The sequence below is a fragment of the Enoplosus armatus genome, chromosome 5, assembly GCF_043641665.1.
Source record: "Enoplosus armatus isolate fEnoArm2 chromosome 5, fEnoArm2.hap1, whole genome shotgun sequence".
Taxonomy (NCBI): Eukaryota; Metazoa; Chordata; class Actinopteri; order Centrarchiformes; family Enoplosidae; genus Enoplosus; species Enoplosus armatus.
In genome coordinates this window covers 4539783-4553101 of record NC_092184.1, presented here as the reverse complement: position 1 = coordinate 4553101, position 13319 = coordinate 4539783, and the positions used below count along the sequence as shown (strand labels likewise).

At 39.3% G+C, this 13319-nt stretch overlaps 1 protein-coding gene across 2 annotated transcripts in view; it reads left to right on the top strand.

Moving 5' to 3' along the window:
- Positions 1–8443, top strand: part of myo7aa (myosin VIIAa) — a 40992-nt gene extending 32549 nt beyond the window's left edge. For both annotated transcript variants that reach the window (XM_070905220.1, XM_070905219.1), the window contains 15 exons: positions 5–174; positions 316–506; positions 1202–1326; positions 1798–1955; positions 2668–2821; positions 3285–3440; positions 4357–4462; positions 4547–4660; positions 5175–5262; positions 5949–6055; positions 6212–6397; positions 6992–7108; positions 7636–7719; positions 7983–8102; positions 8351–8443. In XM_070905220.1, the coding sequence (XP_070761321.1) occupies positions 5–174; positions 316–506; positions 1202–1326; positions 1798–1955; positions 2668–2821; positions 3285–3440; positions 4357–4462; positions 4547–4660; positions 5175–5262; positions 5949–6055; positions 6212–6397; positions 6992–7108; positions 7636–7719; positions 7983–8102; positions 8351–8443 (1969 nt within the window). The remainder of the gene's footprint in view (positions 1–4; positions 175–315; positions 507–1201; positions 1327–1797; positions 1956–2667; positions 2822–3284; positions 3441–4356; positions 4463–4546; positions 4661–5174; positions 5263–5948; positions 6056–6211; positions 6398–6991; positions 7109–7635; positions 7720–7982; positions 8103–8350) is intronic.
- Positions 8444–13319: the final 4876 nt, after the last annotated feature.

Sequence of the window (13319 nt, the reverse complement as noted above, 5' to 3'; positions counted from 1 at the left end):
TCAGGGGAGGAAAGTTGCAGAGTCAGAGTTTCACTTTGGCAACCATCAAAGGAGACGACTACACCTTCACCTCCAACAACGCAGAGGACATCCGCGACCTGGTGGTGACCTTCCTGGAAGGCCTGAGGAAGAGGTCGAAGTTTGTGGTCGCGCTGCAGGACAACCCCAACCCCAGTAAGTCCTGAACGGGGATGGCACCATTTTTATTTATGTGTTAACAATAATATTCTGTACTATACATTCTTAAACATACAGAAGTCAGAAGTTTAAAGTAGAAATAATCGTCTCACCTCAGTACGCCTCCTCCTTCCACAGCTGGGGAGGAGTCAACGTTCCTGAGCTTCCTGAAGGGAGACCTGATTCTGTTGGACCAGGACACCGGCGAGCAGGTCCTCAACTCTGGTTGGGCACATGGCGTCAATGAACGAACCAATCAGAGAGGCGATTTCCCAGCTGACTGTGTCTATGTCCTGCCCACCATGACCCGACCTCAGCAAGAAATAGTGGTGAGAGTTAAAAAAACAAACAAAAAAAACACACACACCCAAGAGCTTTTATGTAACACTCAGGCATGAACTTCTGTTTCTTTGTTGTCAGAAGGAGACTGACCTCCTCCTCTCCTCCTTATTTCTAATGGAGAGGAAGCTGTTTCATGTTATTGGCAGTTCTGACAGCAGCGTCTGTGTCACAGCTCAGTCTGCAGGATGCTGAAACTTCATTCCAGCGTTTTTAATTCAAAAAGCACTTTCAGTGAAAGTAAAATGTGCCACACTTCAACCAGAAGTTCAGTAGTCCCTCTGATCTCCCAACAAGCAGCAAAAAGCCAAAAATATCTTATTATTAGTGGGAATTGTTTTCCATTATCTTCTTAAAACATATAAGGACAGAATTCAGTAACAACAAATAACAAAAGCCAATTAGACTGACCTTTCCATCCGGAGGTATATTTACTGTCTATCTTTAGTCGAATGTGGGCATCAAAGATTTAAGTGTTGTGAGTCCTTGGTTTGTCCACAGTAATTTTATGCCCTCTGAAACGTCAGCATATCAATATTGAAACATGTTGCTGTAACACTTTAATCTGATCTGATTTAATCTGACGACATCTGGGTCTTCCTTTTGTTTGAAGACACTTAGTTGTTGCTGTGAGCTAAAGTCATGCAAGTACTCTAACGTAATCTGACGTAATCCAACCAATCAGGCGCTGGTAACCATGACACCGGACCAGCGGCAGGAGTCTGTTCGTGTTTCGCTGCTCGTCATGCCGGAGAGCGACGACAGGATGAAACCTTACACGCTGGAGGAGTTCTCCTACGACTACTTCAGGTACACACACACACACACACACACACACACACACACACACACAGTGGGATTAAAAACAAACAAACAAATACAATATACACAGGTATGTACACATGCTTACAAACACAGAAGCACAATAATGTGTCTAGTTTATTCTTTTCCTCTGTGTGGACACAAGCGAGTGTAAATCTTCCTCAAGTCATGTCAGTTATGGAGCAGCTCAGGGATCAGTCTGCAGCCTTTTAGTGTTCTTCACTTAGTCAAATCATTCACAGACATACCATCAGTTAACATCAGATTTATTGATTTTAGCAATATCACACAAATGAGTGAACTGCAGGTCTGCCTTCAGTGAGTTAATCTATCTAGAAACTTCCTTCAGTTCAATTCAGAGGTTATCCTCAAAGGTCCGAACTCTTCACTCACTGGCATCATTTTTGATTACAAATAAAATTTTAATCGACATGCTTTCATGTGACCTGCTTCTTCCAGGCCTCCTCCCAAACACACCCTGAGCAGGGTGATGGTCACTAAGAATCGTGGGAAGGACAAGATGTGGAGCTGCACCAGAGAGCCGCTCAAGCTGCCGCTGCTGAAGAAGGTTGTCAACCACGAGGAGCTGGCTCAGGAGGCCTGCATGTCCTTCATAGATATCCTTTAAACGGCTATCTGACTATCTGAACCATTTCAACATTTTCTGCAGCCTGTTTCACAAAGCAAGTTCAACTTATTCAGGTTCCTTCTATATATCTTAGCTTTAACAGAAAAAAGGAAAAGAGAACCAAAAAAGTAAAGTCAAAGCCAGAAAAACTAAGCACAGCACTACAAAATAAAAAGCAGCTGAAAAGAATACAGAAGCCAAATAACACAAGCATGTTGAAGCAAGTTGAGTGAATATATTTTTATGGGCTTTAATACACATTTTTTAATCTGTAATCTTGAAACCAAATTTGACAGGTTTGACTTGCAGCGTTGGTTACCACGGCAACACACATGAACTTGGCCCCATTTTTATGTTTTCATGACCACAGAGATTCAAGAATTGTGCAGTGCGTGTAACATACTTTTGGTTAAGTTAATGAAGCCATATCTCAAACCTTTTCTTTTGTCAATATATCAGTCTTAAAAGTCTCTGGTGATTCCGTCTGCTTACCATGCAACCCCCCCGAGAGAAACAAACAAATCTTAACCTGAACCCCATTATTGTCTACTTACATACATATATAATCACAAATCTGTCTATTTTGGACTCTCAATGTTGATGAATATGAATTTAATTAAAGACACATTCAGATATTCATGTGCATGCTACATTTGTGTTCAAGCTGATCAAGTTGTTTTCTTCCTTGACATTTGTCCCACCTATGATGAAGTACATGGGCGACTACCCGTCCAAACGGACGCGCTCAGTCAACGAGTTGACGGACCAGATCTTTGAAGGAGCGCTGAAGGCCGAACCTCTGAAAGACGAGATCTACTGTCAGATCATCAAACAGCTCACTGACAACCACGTCAAGTGTGTAAACTGACACAATAATCCGTGGGCTTCAGTATGAGCGATAATATCTTGGTGCTTAGTCAAGGTTCACACTTTTCTTTGAGAGTTGCATCTCAAAACTTTTCCATGAAGTCACACCAGATTTTCATTAACCTACTACTGAGGTATAATATAAACTTTGTATAAAACTATGTGGCTTTTAACTTATTGGAAAGATATTACCACGGTAACCAGTTTTCCAAATGTTCCCAAAGAATTGTAAATCTTTGCCAGTATTTACAGTGAACCAGCAAAGACGAATACACAAAATATTATGGAAAGATGTTCACATATTTTATAAAATCTATACAAATTATGAAAGGGGTGTTGTGTGAATTGTGTTGGTTGTATTCAGCGTACATGAATCCATCATCACTGTGGCCGCAGTAGTCCAGCAGATGTTTAGAAGCAGAAGCTGAACATGAGTCTTGTGCTGCTGCAGGTACAGTGAGGAGAAAGGCTGGGAGCTGCTGTGGCTGTGTACTGGTCTGTTTCCTCCCAGTAACGTGCTGCTGCCACACATCCAGCGCTTCCTCCAGTCCAAGAAACACCACCCGCTGTCTGGAGACTGCATGCAGAGGCTACACAAAGCTCTACGGTAAAACTTAACACTTTCATTAGTTTTGACTGACTATTGTTGAATGTTATTTACTACACATGTGCCTCACCTGTCTACTTCATTTATAGTTATAAAACACAGGTGTTTTAACTATATATACACTGGATGTTGTTTTATGGTTACTTCTGGCTGGATGGCTTCCAAATTTGGTTTTAAAAAGAACCAAGACAAAAGTGATGTATTTTAAACTAACTAACTAAAAACATTACAGGAGTAAAAAGTCATTGTCAAAGTGATTTTCCAAATGTGTCCCCTCCACTAAAATGTGTTTTGCTTATTGTTGCTTCACTTGGATGTTGGAGCTTCACAGTGCAGAACTACACCTGTGCAGAGTTCAACACTAAGAGGTTGTTTTCACATTCACCTGCTGGAGGGGGAAAGTTTCTCTGCACTCACCTTAAATCTCATACAAGTACATACAAGCATAAACTAGGACATCACACCAAATTTGGAAGCAAATCGTGGTCCTGTGTGTGTGTGTGTGTGTGTGTGTGTGTGTGTGTGTGTGTGTGTGTGTGTGTGTGTGTGTGTGTGTGTGTGTGTGTGTGTGTGTGCGTGTGTGAGACGTGGAAACTTGAATACTACAATGCACATATTCGGAGAGTTTTCCGTGAATTAGAAGACATCCTGCGTCTAGCAGTTAAGGGTCTGGATTTTTTCAATAAGGGAGAAAGACTAGATGTGCTTTTAAGAATTTGTAAGTAGCTCATTGAACTTTTGCAAATGAATATTCAAAGCAGAGTATTTTTATACATCTTAAAACGTGTCTGGAGGGAATCTTAAATATTTTATTACATTTATTACTGAAAGGAAGTGGGGGAAAAAGGTTTTGGCGATGCATTAGAAATGCTCTTTAGCCTTTGCTGTCTTTTTGTCATTGTTGTCATGGTAACAGTAACGGATCCAGGAAGTACCCCCCTCATTTGGTGGAAGTGGAGGCCATCCAACATAAGACAACCCAGATCTTCCACAAAGTCTACTTCCCTGACGATACAGACGAGGTATGACACACACATATCAGCATATAGATTTGTCAACAGGGAAGTCTCGTTTGAAGGTTGAGATTGTTTGTCTCAAACCTGCAGGCGTTTGAAGTGGAGTCCAGCACCAAAGCGAAGGATTTCTGCCAAAACATCTCAACCAGACTGTTGCTCAAATCTCCTGAAGGCTTCAGCCTCTTTGTCAAGATCTCAGACAAGGTCAGAGGGCAACAATTGTTTCTCCGAAGTTCAGAAGCAAAACAAAGTGTTCAAATTCGGTCACCGTTTTTAAAGCAGGTCAGGACATGGGAATGACAGGAGGAGGAGGTGTTAGGTGGGATTTACCTTCCTTTAAACCAGTATCATCTTCTCAATCCACTCGCCAAACTTTATTTGTTTTATTCCTCTAGAAAAATGGCATTATAAGTTGTTTCACTATCTCTCCAATAATTTTATAATGATATATATATATATATATATATATATATATATAATCTCCTTTTATAAAGCATATTCTTGACCAGTGAAGCTGCTATGTCTAGTTAGGAAACAGGAAGATTTCAGATTTCATTTCTGTAAGATATATATAACATTATCATGAGGTCCAATAGGTTTTTGTCAAGGTAGAAATAATGAAATACACATTTTGTACAAAGTGAACTGTTCGATTTACTGTTATTGCTTTCTTGATTAGCTTTCACCAAGCTGATAAGTATGTGTGTGTATTCTGCAGGTGATCAGCGTGCCTGAGGGAGATTTCTTCTTTGACTTTGTCAGACATTTGACAGACTGGATCAAGAAATCTCGACCAGCAAAAGACGGTTGGTACCTGCATCTGTTTTACCTCTGTGGAAGTGAAAATATTGTCGGGTTGAGTTTCGTATCAGTATCTGGGGTCAGTTTTGTTTTTACTGCATTGAAACAAATCTGGCATGTGAACAGAAAGTTGAAGTTTGGACAATTTGTGAAAATCAAAGGGTGAAATATGAACGAGAAATGCTCTTCTCAGCTGACTGCAGGTCTTCACTGTTCTAAATGAATCCATCAGGATTAAACTGTAAGTAAGGACAGCTAACTAAAGAGCTCTGAGATCGAGATGTACACATTCAGTTTGTATAAACACGTAGAAAAAAAGCACATCAATTGACTTTGAAACCTGTTTGATAATTGTGGGAATCCGGACGTCCTCTGCGTGGCGTTCAGTGTTTCTTTGTGTCTTCCATTACAGTTGTGTAAGGTTACCCATGTCAGGTATTATCTCTTACTAAACTAAAGCTGCATTGAACAAACTAACAGTCAACTGTTAAAACAGGAACAACACATCTTTAATGACAGTGTTTTTCCCACTCACTGAAACACCGGTCAGTATAACGCAAACACTTCAACAGCAAGTCAGCCATCTGGTGTGTCTTAAAGAAGTAATCATGTACCCCAACCATCAGATGATGGTTCCCTGTAAATATGGAGCATGAAACAGAGTGTCACTGTCTTCCCTCCCACCTTGCAGGAATCGTTCCCTCTTTGACCTATCAGGTGTTCTTCATGAAGAAGTTGTGGACCAACACAGTTCCAGGGAAGGACTCCTTTGCAGACTCCATCTTTCACTACTACCAGGTCGGTATTATGGGATTCATAGTGAGAACACTCTCCTACATTCAGTTAATCTTTGTTTTACTTGACACACACTCATCCAAGGTTTTTTTTATTTTAAATTAAACACGATTATCGACTCCTAAACTTCTACCCCCTCGTTCTCACCTTTTTAATTAGGAGCTGCCTAAATACTTGCGTGGCTACCACAAGTGTTCACGAGAAGAGGTTTTCCAGCTTGCAGCGCTCATCTACCGTGTCAAGTTTGAGGATGACAAATCCCACTTTCCTACAATTCCCAAGATGCTTCGGGAGCTGGTTCCCCAGGATCTCATTCGTCAGATGTCACCGGATGACTGGAAAAGGGTAAACCTGTAAAACTCCACTGACAAAACTGCCTTTCTGTCGTAATATTGATATTGAATATTCACTTTTTAATTAACTTTTTTCCTTTACCTCGCTGTCAAATAAATTTTATATATTATAATTAGTCATCAACTAATTGACAACTGGTTTACTAGAAAAGACGTATCACTCTGTTGGAACTACAAAAACATACAACTGTACAGTGGTGTGACAGAGTGATGCTTCTTCTACTGCAGAAACAATCTTTGAATGAGTACAAACACCTGTGGCAGTGGATTGGAGTTTGTTTGTTGCACAGGCGTTTTGATAAATTACTCGTATTGGGGGGACAAGTATCAGTCTAATGGACAGTCTGGCAACTAAAAGGTGAAGTCATTTGTCAACGTTTAGATCATCGAAAGAAAAAAATATTATAAATATATTATATATCATAAACTAGATGTTAACGCTAGAAAAATCATTTTTACCTGTAACATACTAAAGCCCAAGTCTACATTTGACATTAAGTAATTAAGGATTAAACTGAGTTTAATAATTAATATACTGTGTGTGTGTGTGTGTGTGTGTGTGTGTGTGTGTGTGTTTTGATTACAGTCGGTGGTTGCATACTTCAACAAGCAGGCCGGAAAATCGAGGGAAGAGGCCAAACTGATGTTCCTCAAGATCATCTACAAATGGGCGACCTTTGGTTCTGCCTTCTTTGAGGTCAAGGTAAACACACCTGAGTCTGTCACTTCCTGTCTATAGCTCTTACTGGGGCTCACTTTGTTGTTGTCTAGTTGTGTTCCTGTTTCCCTCAACATCCTGGTTTTTCTCTGACGTGCTCAATGAAGTAGAATCTCCACACAGAGCTGTTAAAATCACAAATATCCTGCGGTGAACATATTAATGGTATCTATATTGTGTCGCTATGAGCTTGCTGGTTTCACTGTAGGCAGATTTCGAGGGAAATAAAATCAATTAATAAATGCTGCTTTCCTTCTGTATCCTCCTCATAAAGCCCACTTGAAAACTATTCTTGTCGAGTAAATATCAGCCAGCAGCTGTCCTGCTCAGCCATTTCTGAGCACCGTAACAGCCGAACAGGTCGATTGAACTAACTGGACGTTTCAGCAGCACCACTCACGTTACAGCTTCACATGTAAAAAATGAGATTATGATTTAGATATATAAGATATGATTGATGATCAATGGGTATTTCGACGTCATAACAACATAAATCTGTCTTTTGTCTTTAGCAAACCACCGAGCCCAACTTCCCAGAGATCCTGCTGATCGCCATCAACAAGCACGGAGTCAGTCTCATTGACCCGAAGACGAAGGTTTGTGTTTGTATAGAAATCATTATTGCTCCACTTGTTAAAGGATTCATTTTAATGCTCAGTTTGGACTTGCTGATTAACGTGCACATTCATGTAAACACATTCACCTGCTGGCGGTTGGGGTGGAATCAAAATCTTTACGTTAACTGTGCTATGTTTCTTTTCCCTTTGATGCTCCAACCATTAACCATTAAGTAGGCATTGCAGTCAGTCAGAGGCCCTGAAGGTAATGAAGACTTATACACTTCTGTGTATTCATGCAGGACATCCTGACCACCCACCCCTTCACCAAGATCTCCAACTGGAGTAGTGGGAACACCTACTTCCACATCACCATCGGCAACCTGGTCAGAGGAAGCAAACTGCTGTGTGAGACCTCGCTGGTAGGTGACAGCAACACACACATGCTTTTCTAACATTTTTAAACTGAACTTTTATCTATAAAATAATCTGCAGATTAATTGTCATTAAAATGAACATTAGTTGCAGCACAAATCTGAAACATTCCTGTTGTTGACATAAATCATGCAACTATCAAGAAACGAGCTAAAAAAAACATTTTACGAACATTAAACTAAAGCCGTCAGCTGTGTCTTTTCAATGTGTGGACACGTTTCTGTGACACCTGCAGGGCTACAAGATGGACGACCTGCTGACCTCTTACATCAGTCAGATGCTGACCACCATGAACAAGCAGCGCTCCGGGCGAGGCCACAGCAAGTGAACTTCTTACTGGCAGGAGGCCGCTGAGCTCATCCGGCTCTTGCGCCCTATTGGACAGCACTGCAGCTGGGGGCGGACCTTTGCCCACCAGCTGTGGAGGATGAGCCGCAGTCCTTCCGTTAGCTCAGAAGGGTCTAAGCTTACTGAGGAAAGTTCGGCTGCCAGCAGCGACGACCCCGGCGAAGGCCCCAGCAACTATTACCACTACAACTACGACGAGGATGAGCAGTCCAGTGAGGATGACTACCTCTAAAAACCCCAAAATGTCAATCCAATAGGTCGGTCTCCCCAGTTCTGTTCAGGATTCACCAGTTAGACCTGCTTTTACAGAAATACAGTGTACAGTCAGCACTGCTGTCATGTTAACTTTATTTGGCTGATTCAGATGCAACTGAGGACACCTCAGCCTTTCAGCTGTTAGTTACTGTTGCAGTGACCCCAGGTGGCAGCAGGTGTTCACTGCCTGAATGTTTGAACATTTTAATGGACTTTGCTACCTAGAAAAAGAGTAATGTTCTTGTGACATTAGTAAACTTTAACAGTAACTTTTCCGCTGGCTGTCATTATATATCTATAAACTACAAGTGAGACTGGTGGACTACAGTAGCTGTGAAGCTCATGTCCTTTATCTGTGTCCAGGTCACGTTAATTGATTCATTATATTAGTAGGAATTATAATTAGGATAGTAGGAACTATCTTTCTTTGATCGATATGATTGTTCGCCAAATACCACATAGAATTAAATGTAATACCTTTTTCACACTGCAGAAACCCTGGTTAACCTCCAAGAGTTAATATGCATGTTAACATGTTAGACGTTAAGTTGATCTGAGTCTGACACAAAGAGCTATAACTCAGAGGGTAAACATGTTTGATTTAGGTAACTACATGACCGTCCCTGTGGCACCAGTCTCAGGCTAGATGTTTTGTCTCACCAGGGATAAGGATCTAAAAATATCAAAGGTTTCATCCATCCAACTATTTAGTATTGTGTGTGTGTACTGAGCATTAGAGCATCACAGGAGCTTTAGTGAAGCTATAGACATTTAATCTCGTTGTGCATCTTGAAATACTGAGGAAGGCAACAAGTTGTTGAGTTTACAGTCTTTCTCAGATACAGTATTGGCTGTAATTTTCTCGCAGAAAACGAGGTCAGAAACAGTTAAGGTTTTGTGTTTTCTGTTCTTTTTTTATTGACCAGTACCTGCTGTGGTTTTATGTGTTTATCCTTTGAATAACATTCACCAAGATTCCATTTATCTATCTGGCCTTAAATCCAAATACTGTAACTGAAGTAGCATTAAATGACCTGAGTTTATTTAAAACTTTTTTATGTGTGACACACTGGAAACCTGTAATGTGCTTTGGGTCCCAGCCCATAGGTTTGCTATTGATGGCCTATACTTTAGTATGGGTTTTTTTTTAATACTTAATTCATGGTTTATGTTTACACCTCTTTTGTTTAACATTGCAGGTTATTATTATCATTTCATGCCTTATTTGTTTCTCTGTTTCAGTTGAGACTGCATTACCCAGCATTCCTGTGGAGTGCAGCTGCTGTTCTTATAGGGCTTTTGTAACATTCCTGTAGTTTGACCAAATAATCTTAGCTCAAGGTCCACTTACTTTTTCATCTCACAGTCTTCATCGGTGGAAGGAGTTTGGTCATTTGTCACGGAGATGATTCAAATACTCTATTTAGTGATGAAAACCATAAGATGCAGTCAAAAAGCACTGGAAAAGGCTAGTAAGTGGACCTCAAAGACTATTTTGTCTACTTCTATCACACTCAGCAGTCGTGTAGCTTTTTACTGACGTTACAATTGTCATTTGTCTTAACACATGCTGAAGTTTGCTGATGCAAAGATTTTCCAGCTTTGTTTTCCACATTACATTTTTTTCAGCACAGTTGCCTAATATTGTCCTGTTTACTAAGAAACTCACATGCCCAATTATTAGCAAATCAATACAAATAAAAATTACTTTGCAGGTCTCCCAAGACTGGCATTCAAAATAACAAATACTAAGCGAGCTCATACCACCACACAATGGCTGAGCTGTGATATAAAATGTAAAGACATTTTTCATCTGGAACCTGCATCAAAATACACACAATGATGAACAATCATGACATTCAAATCCAATCAAAAAGTGCAGTAGTTCATGAGAATTGTTAAGAAATCATTAAAGACACTTACTGGATTCTGAGTGGTATCCTGGGCTGGTGTGTGAAAAGCTGCTCAGAGTAAAATGTTACTTTTAAGTGAGTCAAAACTCGAAGTAATTTATTTTGAAAGTAACTCTTAAAATACAAAATATTGTGTTATGGCTCTAGAAAAAAGACCCAGAACTTTGCATGTTTGTCAAAAAAAGAGAAATAACATGTTGATTAATTCACATCAAAAATCAAATTCTGTCTTATGTTGTTTGTTTCCTTCATTGTTTTGGTGAAACTCTGCCTCGTTTTTGTGAAGATTTGTACATTTATTAATTGATGTGTAAAACCCTTCATCCATTAACCTGCACTGGTTTTGTTTTGTTTTGTATGATGAAAAAATACACTGGTATTTTAACAGTGCCAACCATTCGATACCTTTATGTTGTTCAGTTGTTTTTCTTTGTGGACTAATGCAAACTTGTGTTGCTTTTTGGGTGTTTAGGTGTTAGTTTTTGTTTTGTCTATGACTGTATAACTCATTCATCTCGAGTTCCTGAAGTGGTTTCATGGTCTGTGTGATGTGTGCTATCACATTTGTATAAAATATTAAATATGTTTTGACTTGACTGATATAAATGATTGAATAAGTTATGTTGATCATGTTTATTAGGATCCTGCAACATGTTTGTTACTACAATAATGGTATATTTACATGCTGACTTGTTAGCTTTGTTTATGTTATGCTATTTCAGTAATATGTTGTTGGGTAGTAACATGGGCATCCTGATACATTAACACCTGACACCTTAACGGATATCGTATAACTAATTCAGGCATTGCAAAACATCTAACTTTGCTTTTTCGTGGTGCAACTGCTCAAAGCTCAATTTGGACTTAAGTGAAAGATAAAAGGAAAATGTTTCACTTTTACTCCTTCTTGCAAACCTAAGAATAATATCTATACGTAGTAATAATACATGGTCTGCACTGTGCAAAGCATTTCAAGTTTAAAAATCTCCATTTCTTTTCCCAGGTCAAATAGAAATCAATGACATCCGCAGAAACAACAAAGCCAAAACATGTTGTAAATGATAAATGGCAAATGATCTCACTTATATAGCGCGTTTCAACCTTCACGGTTCCCAAAGCACTTTACAGCTAGCAACACACATGGCACACAGTGTAAAGGTATCAGAGGAATCTCACAGTCTTAAACTGTGTATTAGACCGGGATGAGCCCCCAACAACCACAACTAACAACACTATAGAGCAGCTTCAAGTTCAACCCAACAAGAAACCAAATGAACACTGACGGAAATAAATAATAAATATCAACACACAGATCCACTCAACGACCCTGCAGTGCATTCTGTGAAACGCTGCAGCAGATAGAGAAGGACAAGTTACCGATGCAACAAACACAAATCTCTTTTTCTTTGTCACTCATTATAAAGTTTTATGGTACATGTTCCACTTGTTAAAGTCCTGCACTGTCCAATATTTCACAGAAGTCTTGTAGAAGTCCTGTCAACATTTATTAGACTAATGACTGTCAATCATACGTCAAAGGAGACGCCCAGGTGGAGCAGGGTTCCCTGTCTGGACGGAGCCAAAGAGGCCTCAAACTCAGCGTCTGAAGCAGGAAATAAAGATAATAACATTTACATAAAGAAGCAACACAAGCAATATACAGTCATTTGTGACATTTGTAAGCGCTGAGAGGCATATTAACACCTAAGTGACACCTATTAACCTACTAATTCATGATTTTGAGTTTCCTGTACCTACCTTTAACGTAATTTTGTACCTTTAATTTTGTTTGCAAGCACTTTCCATATGTCTTCATTGTCTGCAACTGTCAGTGTGGCACAGTAGTTCTTAATATATGATGTACCTGAGAAGAATTTCTCTCCTGCTCCGGTTTAGTTTTCGTTTCCATTTCAGTAGATTTCCTGTTTTCATCCCTATTTATTAATCCCTATTTTCATATTGTGAAAATATGTGATTTCATACTCTAATTACTAGTAGAGATATTAGACATTTCACAAAAATGTAGATAATAAAATTAATAATACATGTTTTGCTTAATCACTGAAATGTCCACTGAAAAGTTTTTGTTGTTTTTTTAAAGAGCACACTATAAGCTTTCAGAATGTCGGTACACTTCAGGCATAAACAACTTCAAATGATGGAGAACCACCACAGACGGAGCTACCAACAACCAAACTTTTGTCTAATGTTTTAATACCAGATGACAGTAGCATTTACAACCAGAGAAAAGTTACAGTAAAAAAAAATTTGGAACGCTTCTATAAAATAAAATAAAAACAGCCGTTCAATACAGCACAAGATGTAAAATGCTACAGAGATTTAACCATTTTAAAGAATGGCATCCTGACTATTATACCCATATTATAACATTATTCCATACCTTAGATTACTTTTCCTCAGCACCAAGTGCTGCAGTTCATTATTCAAAAACAATGTTGAGCACATGTTGACAATTGATGCTTGCTCTCCTCATTTCAGTGTGATTTTCTAATTCAGAAGATCTGATTTTAAGAGATCCAATGTTTTGTGTCCACACTTTGCCTGAAAATGTCTCTTTACATTAGGCATCTCTTCAACTTTACTGTTTTTGTGCATCCATAATCAGGATCATCAGTGACATTTAAGGAAAAGCATGACAATTTGTCTCAGTATTAGCCAGGGCAAGTC